The 15,061-nt window shown below is 40.6% G+C and overlaps 1 protein-coding gene across 1 annotated transcript in view; it reads left to right on the forward strand.

Annotated features, from left to right (window-relative positions):
- HYDIN (HYDIN axonemal central pair apparatus protein) overlaps positions 1-15,061 on the forward strand; it is a 431,864-nt gene that overhangs the window by 290,005 nt on the left and 126,798 nt on the right. The window contains exons 26-30 of the mRNA XM_059043993.2: positions 153-234; positions 2,077-2,196; positions 2,441-2,650; positions 4,888-5,025; positions 14,286-14,463. Of these exons, the coding sequence (XP_058899976.1) occupies positions 153-234; positions 2,077-2,196; positions 2,441-2,650; positions 4,888-5,025; positions 14,286-14,463 (728 nt within the window). The remainder of the gene's footprint in view (positions 1-152; positions 235-2,076; positions 2,197-2,440; positions 2,651-4,887; positions 5,026-14,285; positions 14,464-15,061) is intronic.

A 15,061-nucleotide genomic window follows, 5' to 3' on the forward strand; every position in this document is an offset into this window, starting at 1 on the left:
ACCCTTGAGAAACGTGTCCCTTGAATGAGAACCCCACTTATTCTTTGGGGCACCATAGAGGGGAGAGGAAGACAGGGCCATCATGCAGCTGAAAACTGTGTTGTGATGGTTGCCAAATGAGTGATTCTCCACATTTTCATTAAACTCCCCAGGACTATCCTTGTGGATGAAGAAGTTGGATCTGAAGAAAGGGAGACCAAAAAAGCACAGGTGTCCATCATGGCCATCTCAGATGTATGGTTTCCTTTCCCTGGGGCGGGTGGGCTGCACATCTTTATCCGGGTTCCTTCCCAACCAAACACCCACAGAACCAACACCTCAGTGAGAACCCAGGCACCTCAGCAAATAGATTTTCTCTGTAATGGAAAAGCCATTTACCTCTAACCTTGGCGATCTTGTGCTCTTCCCAGCCCCTAGATAGAGGCTACAAAAGGAGAACTGTCTTCCATAGTAAAAACAAAGAGGAGATTGAGAGAGTTTACAAATTCATACTCTTAAATTCTCCTCTAGAATGATGGCCTAAGGAAATCATCAGAAATACTAAGATGTATGTACAAAGATGTGTGTTAAAACAGTTTAGGGCTTCCCTGGTGGCGCAGTGGTTGAGAATCCGCCTGCCGATGCAGGGGACACGGGTTCGTGCCCCGGTCTGGGAAGATCCCACGTGCCGCGGAGCGGCTGGGCCCGTGAGCCATGGCCGCTGAGCCTGCGCGTCCGGAGCCTGTGCTCCGCAAGGGAGAGGCCACAACAGTGAGGCCCGCATACCACAAAAAAAAAAAAAAAAAAAAAAAAAAAAAACAGTTTAGAAATAGCAAAAAAATTAGGAAAATTACTGTATGACCATGATAATATGCAATCTTTTAAATAAGGTTTGTCTCAATATTGGCAGAGTCGGGGAAAGCAAACATTTTCACACTTCGTAGGTAGGAGTATGAATTTGTGTAGCCTCTATGACATGCAATCTGGCAGGTGTATCAAAATTTAAAATGCCCAAGTCCTCTGCTAGAATATTATTCTCCAGATACACCTTTATGTTTACATAAAGACGTGTAACTATCCTTGTACACTGCAGCTTTGTTGGTAAAAGCAAGAAAAATTGGAAACGACTTAATTCCCCCAATAGGAGACTGGTCGAATAAACTAGATTACATCTGCACAAGGCAGTACTATGAAATCCTTTTTAGAAAATGAAAAAGTTCTCTCTTTACTGATTTGGAGCAATCTCTGATATAGGAAGTAAAAAATACTACATGTTCTGTTTTTTAAAGTATTTTAAATAATGCTTGTAAAGAATATTTAGTCATATGGGAGGGTATCATTCATGCTATAATGTTAACTGAAAAAATCAGAATACAAATATATATACATATCACACTATACACACACACATATATATCTGCAGAATAATCTAATGATTGACTTGTATTTCTTTCTTTGAAGCTTTCTGTATTTTCCACATTTTTTAGAATAAGTATTGTGTGCATATAAAACACTTGTCTTTTAAATGTTAATTCTTTTCTTTTGTATATATTATGAAAGATGTCATAGAAAATTCAAGGATACAGAAAAATGAAAGCAAAAATTCTCAAAATCCCACTATTCATAGAAAAATTTCAGAAAATAACCTCCCAGATATCTCTATTTGCATATGCAGATCTCTGAGTGAATTTATACACATTCACACTTGCAGGTGTGATACATAGGCCTGTGTAATATTACATAAATGGAACTGCTTTTTGACTCAGTAATATGTTGTGCACACCATCCCTGGTTTATAAATATACACTGCATCATCCTCCACGGATAGCAGTACCACACACACTTCATTTAAAGTGATCCCCTAGCGACAGGTATTTAGTTTACTTCCAAAGTTTTGCTATTACAGAAAACACTGAAGTAAACATCCTTGTACATACATCTTGGACACCTCCCCAATTATCTCCATAGGAAAAAAAAAAACGTGCTATTTAAAAAATATATACAACATACTTCATTTTTCTGTCAGCGAGGGGGAGGAGCACATTGATGACAAATTATGAGTGTTTGCAAGTTTTTCCTCACACCTCTAATTCCCAGGGATTAAAAATGAACTCGGCTGAAACAGAAAGGATAGACACAAACCAGAGCCAGGCGGAGTTTCAGGAATCGCCATGGATCTTTCAACGGGATGCAATGTTTTCCGTTGGAATAGAAGAAGTAAGTAACACCTCATGGGCCCTAGAGTCATCTGATAAAATTCTTCTTACTGAGCCCCTGCCCCAAGGTAGAAATTTAAATTTTCCTGAGCACTGTTACTGCCTTATCATCATGTATTTTCAGGGTGCTAGGCTAGTCACCTTTTCATGGTGTCGAGCAAGGTAAAGTCAGGAATCAATCTGTAAATTGGCTGAACTTTAGCTTGCCCTTTGCAGACTCTCATATGGAATGACTTTCTCTGCAGGTGTTTGACATTTTGCCTCTCTATGGAGTGCTGCGGCCACACAGTAGCCGCCAGATATCTTTCACCTTCTATGGACACTGTGACATCATTGCACAGGCTAAAGCTCTGTGTGAAGTGGAAGGAGGACCCACCTATGAGATAATACTAAGGGGAGAGGCCTCCCTGGTCAACTATTCCTTTGACACCAAGGACATTAACTGTGGATTACAGGTATTGCCAGCCATCGGGAGGAGATTTTCTGGGTTTGCCTTAAACATCGGACATCGGTCATAGTCTCTGTGCTCTCATCTCTCCTGGAACCCCAGTCAGCATAGTCTCACGATCACCCCTATCCTTGACCCTTAAGCTGCTTCCTAAGCCTGATCATCCCCCAACTGCCAACCATTTGCCAGACATTTTCACTTGCTTTTCTCATTGTCTCCTCAAATTCTGCATGTTAGACACTAAAATTTGCAACTTTATTCTCAGTCCAAAAGCCCATTCCACCCTCTTTGTTTCTTTCAGTAGGACTCCTCCCTTCTCAGTCCCTTGAGTTTACGACCTCCAAGGAATTTTCCACTGCACTCTGTCCTTCAGCTCCTCACATCCTTACAGGCCCGGGGGGTTTGCTAATTCATCAAGCATAATTCCTCTGAGTTGGTTTTCCTTTCCCATCACCACTGCGATTATCACACTGCAGGATCTCAAGCCATGCCTAAATTATTACAGCAGTTCTTCTCAAACTGTGATGTGCATACACATCATCTGGGAATCTTGTTCAAGTGCAGATTCTGATTCAGTAGGTCCAGGGTGGAGCCTGAGAGTCTGCATTTCTGACAGGTTCCCAGGTGATGTTGATGCTGCTGGTCCGCGGACCCATGGAAGCAAAAGGGATTACAGTGCATTTCTGGCTTCTATCAAAAACTGATCTAAATATCAATGCCAGGTAGATCTTCCCAAAATTGCCTTGGGAAAGAGCAAAAATGATTACCTAGAGAAAAGAGCATTGTTTTGTAGTCAGAAAAACTGGGTGGTTATCCTATTTTTACTCCCCACTGACTATGACCTTGGGCACATCACCTAACCTCTCCAAGTCTCAGTACCCCTCATCTCTAAAATGGGAATGGGGTAGCAGTTCCTATTTCCCCACGTGGTTATGGTTACTTAAGTAAAGTGTCTGGTCAGTACTGTGCCTGAGTCAGAGAAGGCCTTCAATCATGAGTCACTCTGTGGATCAGAGCCAGGTTCCTCCACCTGAGTAAGGGTATCCTAAGCCCCTCTATTTACTGATGCTTCTTACGTATTAAACTTTGTTTCTCATAATTTCCCATTATAAACTGCTCATTCATTTATGGCCAAGCTGGTTTACCCACTGGCTGTAATGCAGCCCAGCCCTTTCTGCTTCCATTTTTCCTATTATATTATCTACCTCATCCTCCGCTCTGCCAACTCCAAAGTCACACAAAGTTACACGCACTGTAAGACCCAGCTCAACTCCATCCCTCAGTTATCTTCCTCTTACACTAATTCTCTTGGCACTTAGAGTCTTTGCCATAATATAATGTACTTTCTAAATCTTGCTTTGGAATAATTGTCAGTTAATTCTATGTCTGTACATCTTCTCTCCCCAATTAGAATTTGTGTTATGTACTCAGATACCATATCTCCTACCAAATATGAATGAGAATTAGACCCCCCATTATATAGCCACTGCATTATTGTTATTATTATTTTATTATTCAGTATTATTACTGAATTGTGTGTGTACATATATGTTTACAGGTTAAAGATTGTGCCTAAAATCAAACTTACCTAGCACCTATTGACACCTTGTGCGTTACTTTGACCAAATAGAATTTTCTTTCACTCCTTATCTCCAGGGTCTTCTGGGCAATTGGTTTTGGCTCAGCTCAGAGTGCTTCCTTTGTAGCAACTAGTTCTTCCCCTAGTTTGTCCTAAGAGCCCTCGAAGTGGCTTCAGTTTGTGGTTATTGGACCCTCTGAATTGTGTTAGCAAAATCTCAGGGAGAAGAATATGGCTGGCCTATTACTCCCCTGTCTCTCCATAAAAATAGAAAAATTCATTCTAGAAATTTCTGAACTCAAATCTTATCTAAAAAAGCAAATCTTTGTAATATAAAAAAACTTACTTTAAGATCCTCTAATATGAATTCTTTGTGGTGAAGAAACAGAGGTTCAGGCAGGTGAAATGCTCACCCCACAGCCGTACTAAACTAAGTTAGTTGTTAGAAGACCTAAGACAGAGCCAGTCTCCAGGGTCTAGTGCTCCTCCCGCCCAGTAGGCACCTGGTTGTGATACTGAAATGTGGATTGGCCAGCATCTACCTCATGGAAAATGAAATCCGTGTCTGTGAGGCATGCTTGTCTACCTGCCTTTGTCAGGATGACAGCAGCATCCCAGAGGATGGGTGACAGAGGAGGCACTCTTCTCCTTCTTCTCCTCTCAAGCTGTTCGACCATGTCACAGAGAGTGAAATCACACTCAAGAACACTGGGAAAGTTGGCTTTGAGTTCAGCGTTCTGACTGACCCCCAATCTTCGCCAGAGAACCTTCTGCCGGGAGTGCCACTCATCCAGCCTCTCTCAGTAAGTAGCCCATCACCCCCACAACCCGTGACGGCCACCTGATGATGGTAGGAGGGGCCCAAACCCAAACCTGCAAGCCACACCCCAGAGGCTGAGATTATGCTCAACATTCACTGCCAGGATTATGGGTGTGATTTTTTTTTTTTTTTAATTAAAACTAACAAGCTCTCAGAGACAAGAAAAGTAAATATATCCAAGCCCTTCCTTCATTCATTAAACAACTATTTAGTGTGTCCTCCATTAGCCAGGCACTGTTCAGGTACCAGGGGTTAAACAGTGAACAAGATGTACAATCCCATGGATTTTTTTTCATGATTATAAGAATAGTTTATGTCCTCACACTTCCCTTGTAATTCCTTGAAGCCGAGGGCCTCCTCTACTCTGACTACAGCAAATAAAAGCAGCTTTTTGTTGGCAGTAGTGAAAACACCAGTAGACTGCAATGAGCCATATTGGTTTTAGAAGCAAATGGAAGAGATGGTTCCTTGTACATATTATGTTAATCTAACAGTTTTAAGCAATTTTTGTCGAGTTTATCTCATCATGAAAATAATACATAATGTTATAGAAAAATTGAAAGATATGAAAAAGGATAAAGAATGAAATTGTAATTGTTCATCATCTTACAATCCAAAGATAAAAGTGCTGTCATCTTGGATGATAGAGTCTATTCTTCCCCTAAATTATCACATATATTTGGGTCTATTGCTGGTTTCTCTATTCTTTATTGATCTGTTTGCTTGTACCTACATCCATAATATACTATTTTAAGTGTTATAGCTTTAAAATACATATTCATGTCTATTAAGTCAACTCCCTTTTAATTCTTCTTTTTCCAATTTGTCTTAGATATTCTTTTGAATTTTACTTTTATGTTCTTCCTATGTTGAATGCCTACTTTTCTTTCTTAATTAATTAATAATGAAAAAATGTTTGTACACATTTGCCTGAGTACACCTTTAGCTCCATCTCATAATTTTAAAGAAAATTATAGATTGAAAAAAGGAAGTTAATTTTGTATATTTTACACATTTTAATATCAACCATTATAATTTTAATTATTTTCTAAGTTGTCTAGAATTGTAGTTTTATCTACAAGTGTAATTTTAAAGTATATTTTTCTCTTTTTCAAACTTCCAAATGACTCAGCTTTTTCTTTTTGTTGTTTAAACTCTTATTAATGTGAAGTTAATACTGAGTTTTCCATATCGTGGCCAGGTAATATGACCTTCTCAATTCCTAGTTTTATTAGTTTGTTAATATATTTTAGTGGTCTAAAATGATTTTTTAATACCAGTGGATATTTGGCAACAATGTTGTCTGGACTATAGAATGCAGATTATGATGAATCTTTATTAAATTAACCTCTATTAAATTATATTATCCAAATCTTGTATCCCTTTTTCTGTTTAATTATTCTAAGACTAAGAATGGTATATAAAAAGTTTCCTAAGACTAAGAATGGTTTATAAAGGGTTTTGGTATATAAAAGACTAAAAATGGTATATAAAAATATATATAAATTTTTGTTTTATCCGTTTTCATTTCTGTCTTATTTAACACACAAATTTAATGACTTAGGTGTTCATCCTGCACTGTATATTTTATCTATTTTAAATTGCAACTTTCTTCCCTTTTAATGCTTTTTACTTTGAATTCTTCTTTGTTTGGTATTAATATTGTATCTTTCAAAGTACCATATTAGCTATCTTTCACAAGGTTTGGTATGTTGTGTTTTTATTGTGGTTCAGTTCTATACATTTCATAGTAGTCACAAGTATATCTTTTTCTTTGGCTGTGGGTTTACTCCTTCACTCTGAGGATATGTCTCATTTATTATATCTTCAAAGTATTGCTTCTCCCCTATTTCCTCCAGTCTTTTCTGCTAAAGCAACTTTTAGGCATATCTTGGGCCTTCTCATTCTGTCCATGTTTCTAAACCTATATGTCACGTGTGTATCTCTTTACTCTTTATCTCTCTAAACTGCATTCAAGATAATTACCTCAGCTCTTTCAGTTAACTAATTTTCTTTTCAGCTGAGTATGATCTACTGTTTATACTCTGCATTCCTAACCCTACTCTACTTTCCTAATTTCAGTGATCATATTTTTCATTTCAAAAATTCCACCTGGGCTTCCCTGGTGGCGCAGTGGTTGAGAATCCGCCTGCCGATGCAGGGGTCACGGGTTCGTGCCCTGGTCCGGGAAGATCCCACATGCCGCGGAGCAACTAAGCCCGTGAGCCATGGCCGCTAGGCCTGCGCGTCCGGAGTCTGTGCTCCGCAACGGGAGAGGCCACAGCAGTGAGAGGCCCGCATACCACAAAAAAAAAAAAAAAAAAAAAAAAAAAAAAAAATTCCACCTGTTATTCACCTCTTTCACTGGGATTTTAATTTCTTCATTTATTACTAATCATTTTGTAGATTCTTTTAAGTTATTCTAATTGAGTTATTAGGGATGACATTATTCCTATTTGTGTGACTGTTAACTCTCTTTCGTTATCAATGCTTTCCCTGTATGATATGTAATTTTTGACTTGGGATCATCTTCCACTGAGACGGTTTTCTCTGTGACAGCCTCATTCACCCTGGATTGCAGGGTGGTGCTACAGTAGTGTTGCAGTTGTTTTTGCCAGGTACCCCAAGGGGTCAGATTTTGAGTTAATGTTTTGTTTGTTTGCTTTCTTTCTTATTGGAGTATAGTTGCTTTACTTGAGTTAATGTTTTGACCTGGATTAACCACAGTGATCTGTCAGTGTACGTGAAGACTCCACGCATATGCATGATACAGGCTTGGGCCTTCTGTATCCCATGGGATACATATTTTCCCCACCTAGGATCCCAGAGAGATACAAGCTTCCTTGATTCTTCCCTGAAGTGCAGAGAAATAACAGGAGTGGCCACCCTTCATGGCTCCAGCCTCGTGCAGGGATCTGCCCTGTGTGCCCACCTCACATGGGTCCAGGCTGCATCCCTCTATTTCAGTCCTTGGGTGGTAGGGACTGTAGTTGGGTCTGATGTCACCCACGGCCACCAAGTAAAGGCTCTGAACTTAACCACACTGGCTAGGTTCCCTCTGTCTCTTTTTCACATCAGAGGATCTATTTTCTTTCAAGCTCACTATATACTGAAAGAGAGTTTTGTTGTTGCCTTTGTTGTTGTTGTGCCTTATACAGAATATCCTTACACTTCTGGAATGAGAGGGAGCTATAACAGTGCAGTCACCAGCATTTGCAGAACCAGAAGTAGGAGGATTTTTCACCCCCATATACTTTTTCCTGGTTTGGGGTTACTCCCTGTCCCTGACTCTCTGCTCCTGCTGTTTACACACAGTGGCTTCTTGAATCTCACTGAGACCATGGATTAGATATTATCTTATTCTTTCGTCTTTCTTATAGGAACTCATAGAATATATTTGCTCTTATTCCTCAGAATCATCCCTGTGTCATGGGTCCCCAGGATCATCCCCCAGGTTTAACGATTCTCTAGGAGGACTCACCAATAAGTTGAACCAGTGACTATGATTTATTCCAGCCAAAGAATACAAAGTAAAATCAGCAAAGGGAAAAAGCACATGGGGCAAAGTTCAGAAGAAACCTTGTGCAGGCATCCAAGAATTCTCTCTCAGTGGAGTCACGCAAGATGCTCCTAATGCCCCAGCAATGAGCTGTGACTACATAATATGAGAGCTACCACAGAAGCCCACTGGAGACTCAGCACCAGTGTGGCCCAGTCACACAGACACCCTCTGCCTGGCGCATACCAAAATTCCAGTCTCCCAGAAAGAAAACAGGTGTTCAGCATAAACTATAGTTGTTTGCACAAAAAAGTTGAGGCACAGTGAGCCATTCTTACCAACTTTGCAAGCAGGCCTTTCTAAGAGTATCAGTTTTAGGACTGCTATGTTAACTCTTTATTGCACTTCCTCCTTCTTTTGGACTGGGCGTTGTTTTTATGGTTCCGAATGGGATTTTTTTCTCTGTATGTTTTTCCTTTTCTATATTTACCAGGTTTCATGCTATAAGGCCAGATTCTTACAATGAAAACAAATGTTTACAGAGTCCTGCAGTGTACATGAATGCTTGAACATGTAACTAGATAGAGAAAAATTTTCCACCAGAATAACATGAGAGAACTACTGGTTATTGGAAAAATACATTGTTACTGCTCAAGATAAAAGCTGAGACCCACCCCACTACCCTCCAGGGCACTGAGTGCAGGAAGAAAGAGAATTTTGTGGATTGCTCAAGAGAGGGGTGAGGAGAAGAGAGAATGAGGGTGGGAGGGTGAGTCCTGGGAAACACTGCACACTGCAATTTGACTCCACCTTACAACACTCCCCACATACACACTCACACTCACACATTCCATAAAATGTGCAAAATTTCATAAAATGCTTCATGTGAATTGAGTGTATTGTGAAATTTGGTCACAAGACTCAGTTCTGTTCAGTGAAGCAGATAGCATGTAAGGAAGTGAGAGAGTGGAGGCCAAGAGAAGCAAGAGTATTAGGCAGTGGATTCTCATAGAAATGATGGCAGTGATTTTTAACTGTCACAGGCACTTTGAGGGTTGGAGATAAGTTTGTTAACACTAGTGGGCTCATGGACCCCCAGGATGTGTGTGGGTGTGTATGTGTATTCAAATAAAATATGGATTGGTATCCACCAATCAGTGTTAATCATTATTTATGTGTCAGTAGTAAGCACTAATGATCTTCATTAAATTTTTTCTTGTCTCATGCTCTAATTTTTCTTCAAAGAATATATATCACTTGTAACATCAAAAACAATAAAAAATGTTCAAAATTATGAGGCCCCTTCAAAAATGACTTTTAAAACACTTCTAAATAGCTTGAACCTATATTAACATTTTTCCCTAGTTTTTTTTTTCAATGTTGGCTCCTTTTTGGAATTTAAAAAAAAATTTTAATGGGGTATAGTTGATTTACAATGTTGTGTTAGTTTCAGGTGTACAGCAAAGTGATTCAGTTATACATATACATATATCCACTCTTTTTTAGGTTCTTTTCCCATATAGGCCATTACAGAGTACAGAGTTCCCTGTACTATACAATAGGTCTGTATTAGTTATCTGTTTTATATATAGTAATATGTATATGTCAATCCCAGTCTCCCAGTTTATCCCTATAAATATCAGCTAAGTCCATCTTGTTTAATATATCATTTAAAACTTGTGTTTCCTTATTTATTTTCAATTTGGATGATCTGTCCATTGTTGAAAGGAGTGTTAAAGTCCCCTACTATGATTGTGTTACTGTCGATTTCCCCTTTTATGGTTGTTAGCATTTGCCTTATGTATTGAGGTGCTCCTATGTTGGGTGCATAAATATTTACAATTGTTATATTTTCTTGAATTGATCCCTTGATCATTCTGTAGTGTCCTTCTTTGTCTCTTGTAATAGCCTTTATTTTAAAGTCTATTTTGTCTGATATGAGAAATGCTGCTCCAGCTTTCTTTTGATTTCCATTTGCATGGAATGTCTTTTTCCATCCCCTCACTTTCAGTCTGTATGTGTCCCTAGGTCTGATGTGGGTCTGTTGTAGACAGCATATATACAGGTCTTGTTTTTGTATCCATTCAGCCAGTCTGTGTCTTTTGGTTGGAGCATTTAATCCTTTTACATTTAAGGTAGTTATCGATATGTATGTTCCTATTACCATTTTCTTAATTGTTTTGGGTTTGTTATTGTAGGTGTTTTCCTTCTCTTGTGTTTCCTGCCTAGAGAAGTTCCTTTAGCATTTGTTGTAGAGCTGGTTTGGTGGTGCTGAATTCTCTTAGCTTTTGCTTGTCTGTAAAGGTTTTAATTTCTCCATCAAATCTGCATGAGATCCTTGCTGGGTAGAGTGATCTTGGTTGTAGGTTTTTCCCTTTCATCACTTTAAATATGTCCTGCCACTCCCTTCTGGCTTGCAGAGTTTCTGCTGAAAGATAAGCTGTTAACCGTATGGGGATGCCCTTGTATGTTATTTGTTGTTTTTCCCTTGCTGCTTTTAATATTTTTTCTTTGTAATTAATTTTTGATAGTTTGACTAGTATGTGTCTTGGCGTGTTTCTCCTTGGATTTATCCTGTTTGGGACTCTCTGTGCTTCCTGGACTTGATTGACTAGTTCCTTTCCCATATTAGGGAAGTTTCCAACTCTAATCTCTTCAAATATTTTCTCAGTCCCTTTCTTTTTCTCATCTTCTCCTGGGACCCCTATAATTCGAATGTTGGTGCATTTAATGTTGTCCCAGAGGCCTCTGAGACTGTCTTCAATTCTTTTCATTCTTTTTTCTTTATTCTGATCTGTGGTAGTTATTTCCACTATTTTATATTCCAGGTCACTTATCTGTTCTTTGCCTCAGTTATTCTGTTATTGATTCCTTCTAGAGAATTTTTAATTTTATTTATTGTGTTGTTCATCATTGTTTGTTTGCTCTTTAGTTCTTCTAAGTCCTTGTTAAACATTTTTTGTGTTTTCTCCATTCTACTTCCAAGATTTTGGATTATCTTTACTATCATTACTATTAATTCTTTTTCTGGTAGACTACCTATTTCCTCTTCATTTGTTTCGTCTGGTGGGTTTTTACCTTGCTCCCTCACCTGCTGTGTGTTTCTGTGTTTCTCTGTCTTCTCATTTTGCCTAACTTACTATGTTTGGGGGTCTCATTTTCGCAGCCTGCAGGTTCATAGTTCCCGTTGTTTTTGGTGTCTACCCCCAGTGGCTAAGTTTGCTTCAGTGGGTTGTGTAGGCTTCCTGGTGGAGGGGACTGGTGCCTGTGTTCTGGTGAATGAGGCTGGATCTTGTCTTTCTGGTGGGTAGGACCACCTCCAGTGGTATGTTTTGGGGTATCTGTGCCCTTATTATTATTTTAGGCAGCCTCTCTGCTAATGGGTGGGGTTGTGTTCCTGTGTTGCTAGTTGTTTAGCATAGAGTGTCCAGCACTGTAGCTTGCTGGTCATTGAGTGGAGCTGGGTCTTAGCATTGAGATGGAGATCTCTGAGAGAGCTTTTGCCGTTTGATATTATGTGGGGCCAGGAGGTCTCTGGTGGACCAATGTCCTGAACTCAGCTCTCCTACCTCAGAGGCTCAGGCCTGACACCCGGCCGGAGCACCAAGACCCTGTCAGCCACACGGCTCAGAAGAAAATGGAGGGAAAAAAAAAAAAAAAAAAGGAAGGAAGAAAGAAAGAAATATAAAATAAAAGTTATTAAAATAAAAAATATATATATTTTTTTAAGTAACAAAAAAAGAAAGAAGAGAGCAACCAAACCAAAAAACAAATCCACCAATGATAAAAAATTCTAAAAACTATACTAAAAAACAACAACAACAAAAATGGACAGACAGAACCCTAGGACAAATAGTAAAAGCAAAGCTATACAGACGAAATCACACAAAGAAGCATACACATACACACTCACAAAAGGAAAAAAAGGAAAAATACATTTTTTTTAAAAAAAAAGAAAAGGAGAGCAACTGAATCAATAAACAAATCTACCAATGATAATAAGCTCTAAATACTAAACTAAGATAAACTGAAAACTGAAAACAACTTAGATGCAGAAAGCAAACCCGAAGTCTACATTTGCTCCCAAAGTCCACCGCCTCAATTTTGGGATGATTCGTTGTCTATTCAGGTATTCCACAAATGCAGGGTACATCAGGTTGATTGTGGAGATTTAAACCTTTGCTCCTGAGGCTGCTGGGAGAGATTTCCCTTTCTTTCTTTGTTCGCACAGCTCCTGCGGTTCAGCTTTGGATTCGGCACTGCTTCTGCGTGTAGGTTGCCTGAGGGCGTCTGTTCTTCACCCAGACAGGAGGGGGTTAAAGGAGCAGCGGATTAGGCAGCTTTGGCTCACTCAGACAGGGGGGGGGGTGGGGGTGGGGGGTGGTGGGGGTGGGGGGGGGTGGTACGGAATGCGGGGCGAGCCTGCAGCAGCAGAGGCCGGCATGACATTGCACCAGCCTGAGGCACGATGTGTGTTCTCCTGGTCAAGTAGTCCCTGGATCACGGGACCCTGGCAGTGGCGGGCTGCACAGGCTCCCAGGAGGGGAGGTGTGGACAGTGACCTGTGCTTGCAATAGGCTTCTTGGTGGCTGCAGCAGCAGCCTTAGCATCTCATGCCCGTCTCTGGGGTCCACGCTGGTAGCTGCGGCTCGCCCCCATCTCTGGAGCTCATTTAGGTGGTGCTCTGAATCCCCTCTCCTCACACACCCTGAAACAATGGTCTCTTGCCTCTTAGGCAGGTCCAGACTTTCTCCCGGACTCCCTCCTGGCTAGCTGTGGCGCACTAGCCCCCTTCAGGCTATGTTCAGGCAGCCAAGCCCAGTCCTCTCCCTGGGATCTGACCTCTGAAGCCGGAGCCTCAGCTCCCAGCCCCCGCCCACCCTGGTGGGTGAGCAGACAAGCCTCTCAGGCTGGTGAGTGCCTGTGAGCAGCAGTCCTCTGTGCTGGAATCTCTCCGCTTTGCCCTCTGCACCTGTGCTCTCCTCCGTGGCTCCGAAGCTTCCCCCTGCCCAGCCACCACCTCCACCAGTGAAGGGCCTTCCTAGTGTGTGGAAACCTTTCCTCCCTCACAGCTCCCTCCCAGAGGTGCAGGTCCTGTCCCTATTCTTTTGTCTCTGTTTTTCCTTTTTCTTTTGCCCTACCCAGGTACATGGGGAGTTTCTTGCCTTTGGGAGGTCTGAGGTCTTCTGCCAGCGTTCAGTAGGTGTTCTGTAGGAGCTGTTCCTCACGTAGATGTATTTTTGATGTATTTGTGGGGAGGAAGGTGATCTCCACGTCTTACTCCTCCACCATCTTGAAGCTATCTCCACTAAAGCAGTTTTCACAGTGATTTTTCCCATTGACATTCCAACCAGATGTATTGAAATGTGAGTTTCCTTTGATGCATAGTCTTAGCAAATTTGGCAAGTTTTCCAATCTTATGGTTTAACATTTTTTTCATTATGATCTTAATTTGCATTTCCCTGATTACTTATAAGGATAAGCAGCTTTACTGTTTGTTTGCCATTCTGTTTTCTCTTTTATGAAATGTGTGCCCACAAATGCTGCCTATTTTTGTATTGTTTGTCACTTTCTCATACCTTCATAGGATTGAATCTTGGAGGAGGAATGTGAGTGGACAATATAGCACACTAGGCCCTTGGGATTATCTATTCCATCAAACTGCCAGAAGGAAGCGTCCGTTGTAAATTTTACATAAATTTTACATAAATCTTAAAGTTCTCTCTGGTCTTTCTGCTGTATAGGGTTTTATCAGTTCCCATAAAGAGCAGGTGTTGAAGGTTTACTACTTACCTGGAGTACCTGAGGTCTTTCAAAGGAGTTTCCAGATACAGATTGCCCACCTGGACCCAGAAAATATTACTCTGAGTGGAGAGGGAATCTTTCCCCGAATCTGCATTGATCTCCCCAGGAACCTCAAAGGTACTTCTACCCTCTATAGTATTTCCCCACTGGATGACAAGATGTGTTTTAGCTGCTTATTATAAGGTTGATGGCAACTCACATTATTTGTTTGGCAGTCTTCACAAGTTCCCTTTTGTGTTATTTCTGAATTGCAAAATACGTCAAGAGTTGAAATTGACTTGGTGACCTGAGATGAGTAAGACAAGATAGGGTCCATGGTAGTCCCAAATTAAGACCCCTGGCCAATTTTGCCATCATTAAATTACTTATAGAGAGATCAGGACATTGTAATTCCAAAAGCCTTTTCCTCCATCACATGTTCCTCCCAGCTATACTCTCTCACTGTGTTGTCACTCACAGATGGCCATTGAGAAGGCAAAGGCTGATTGTACTGCAGGGAATAAAATTCTCAAAAATATCGATATAAACTGTACAGAAAGGCAGCTAAGGTTCCAACCCCTTATGCTGGCAGTACAGTTTGGAGGCTAATGTAGACTTATTAATTGTCTGCCCACATCCTTAGCCAAGGCTTTTCTGGGTAACATCTGGCACCCAGAGCCATCCCTCTGTACCAGAATATTTCTGTCTTGGCAGATCCTGAAGCTCAACTCAGCCA

This window comes from Kogia breviceps, chromosome 18 (genome assembly GCF_026419965.1).
Source record: "Kogia breviceps isolate mKogBre1 chromosome 18, mKogBre1 haplotype 1, whole genome shotgun sequence".
Classification (NCBI taxonomy): domain Eukaryota; kingdom Metazoa; phylum Chordata; class Mammalia; order Artiodactyla; family Physeteridae; genus Kogia; species Kogia breviceps.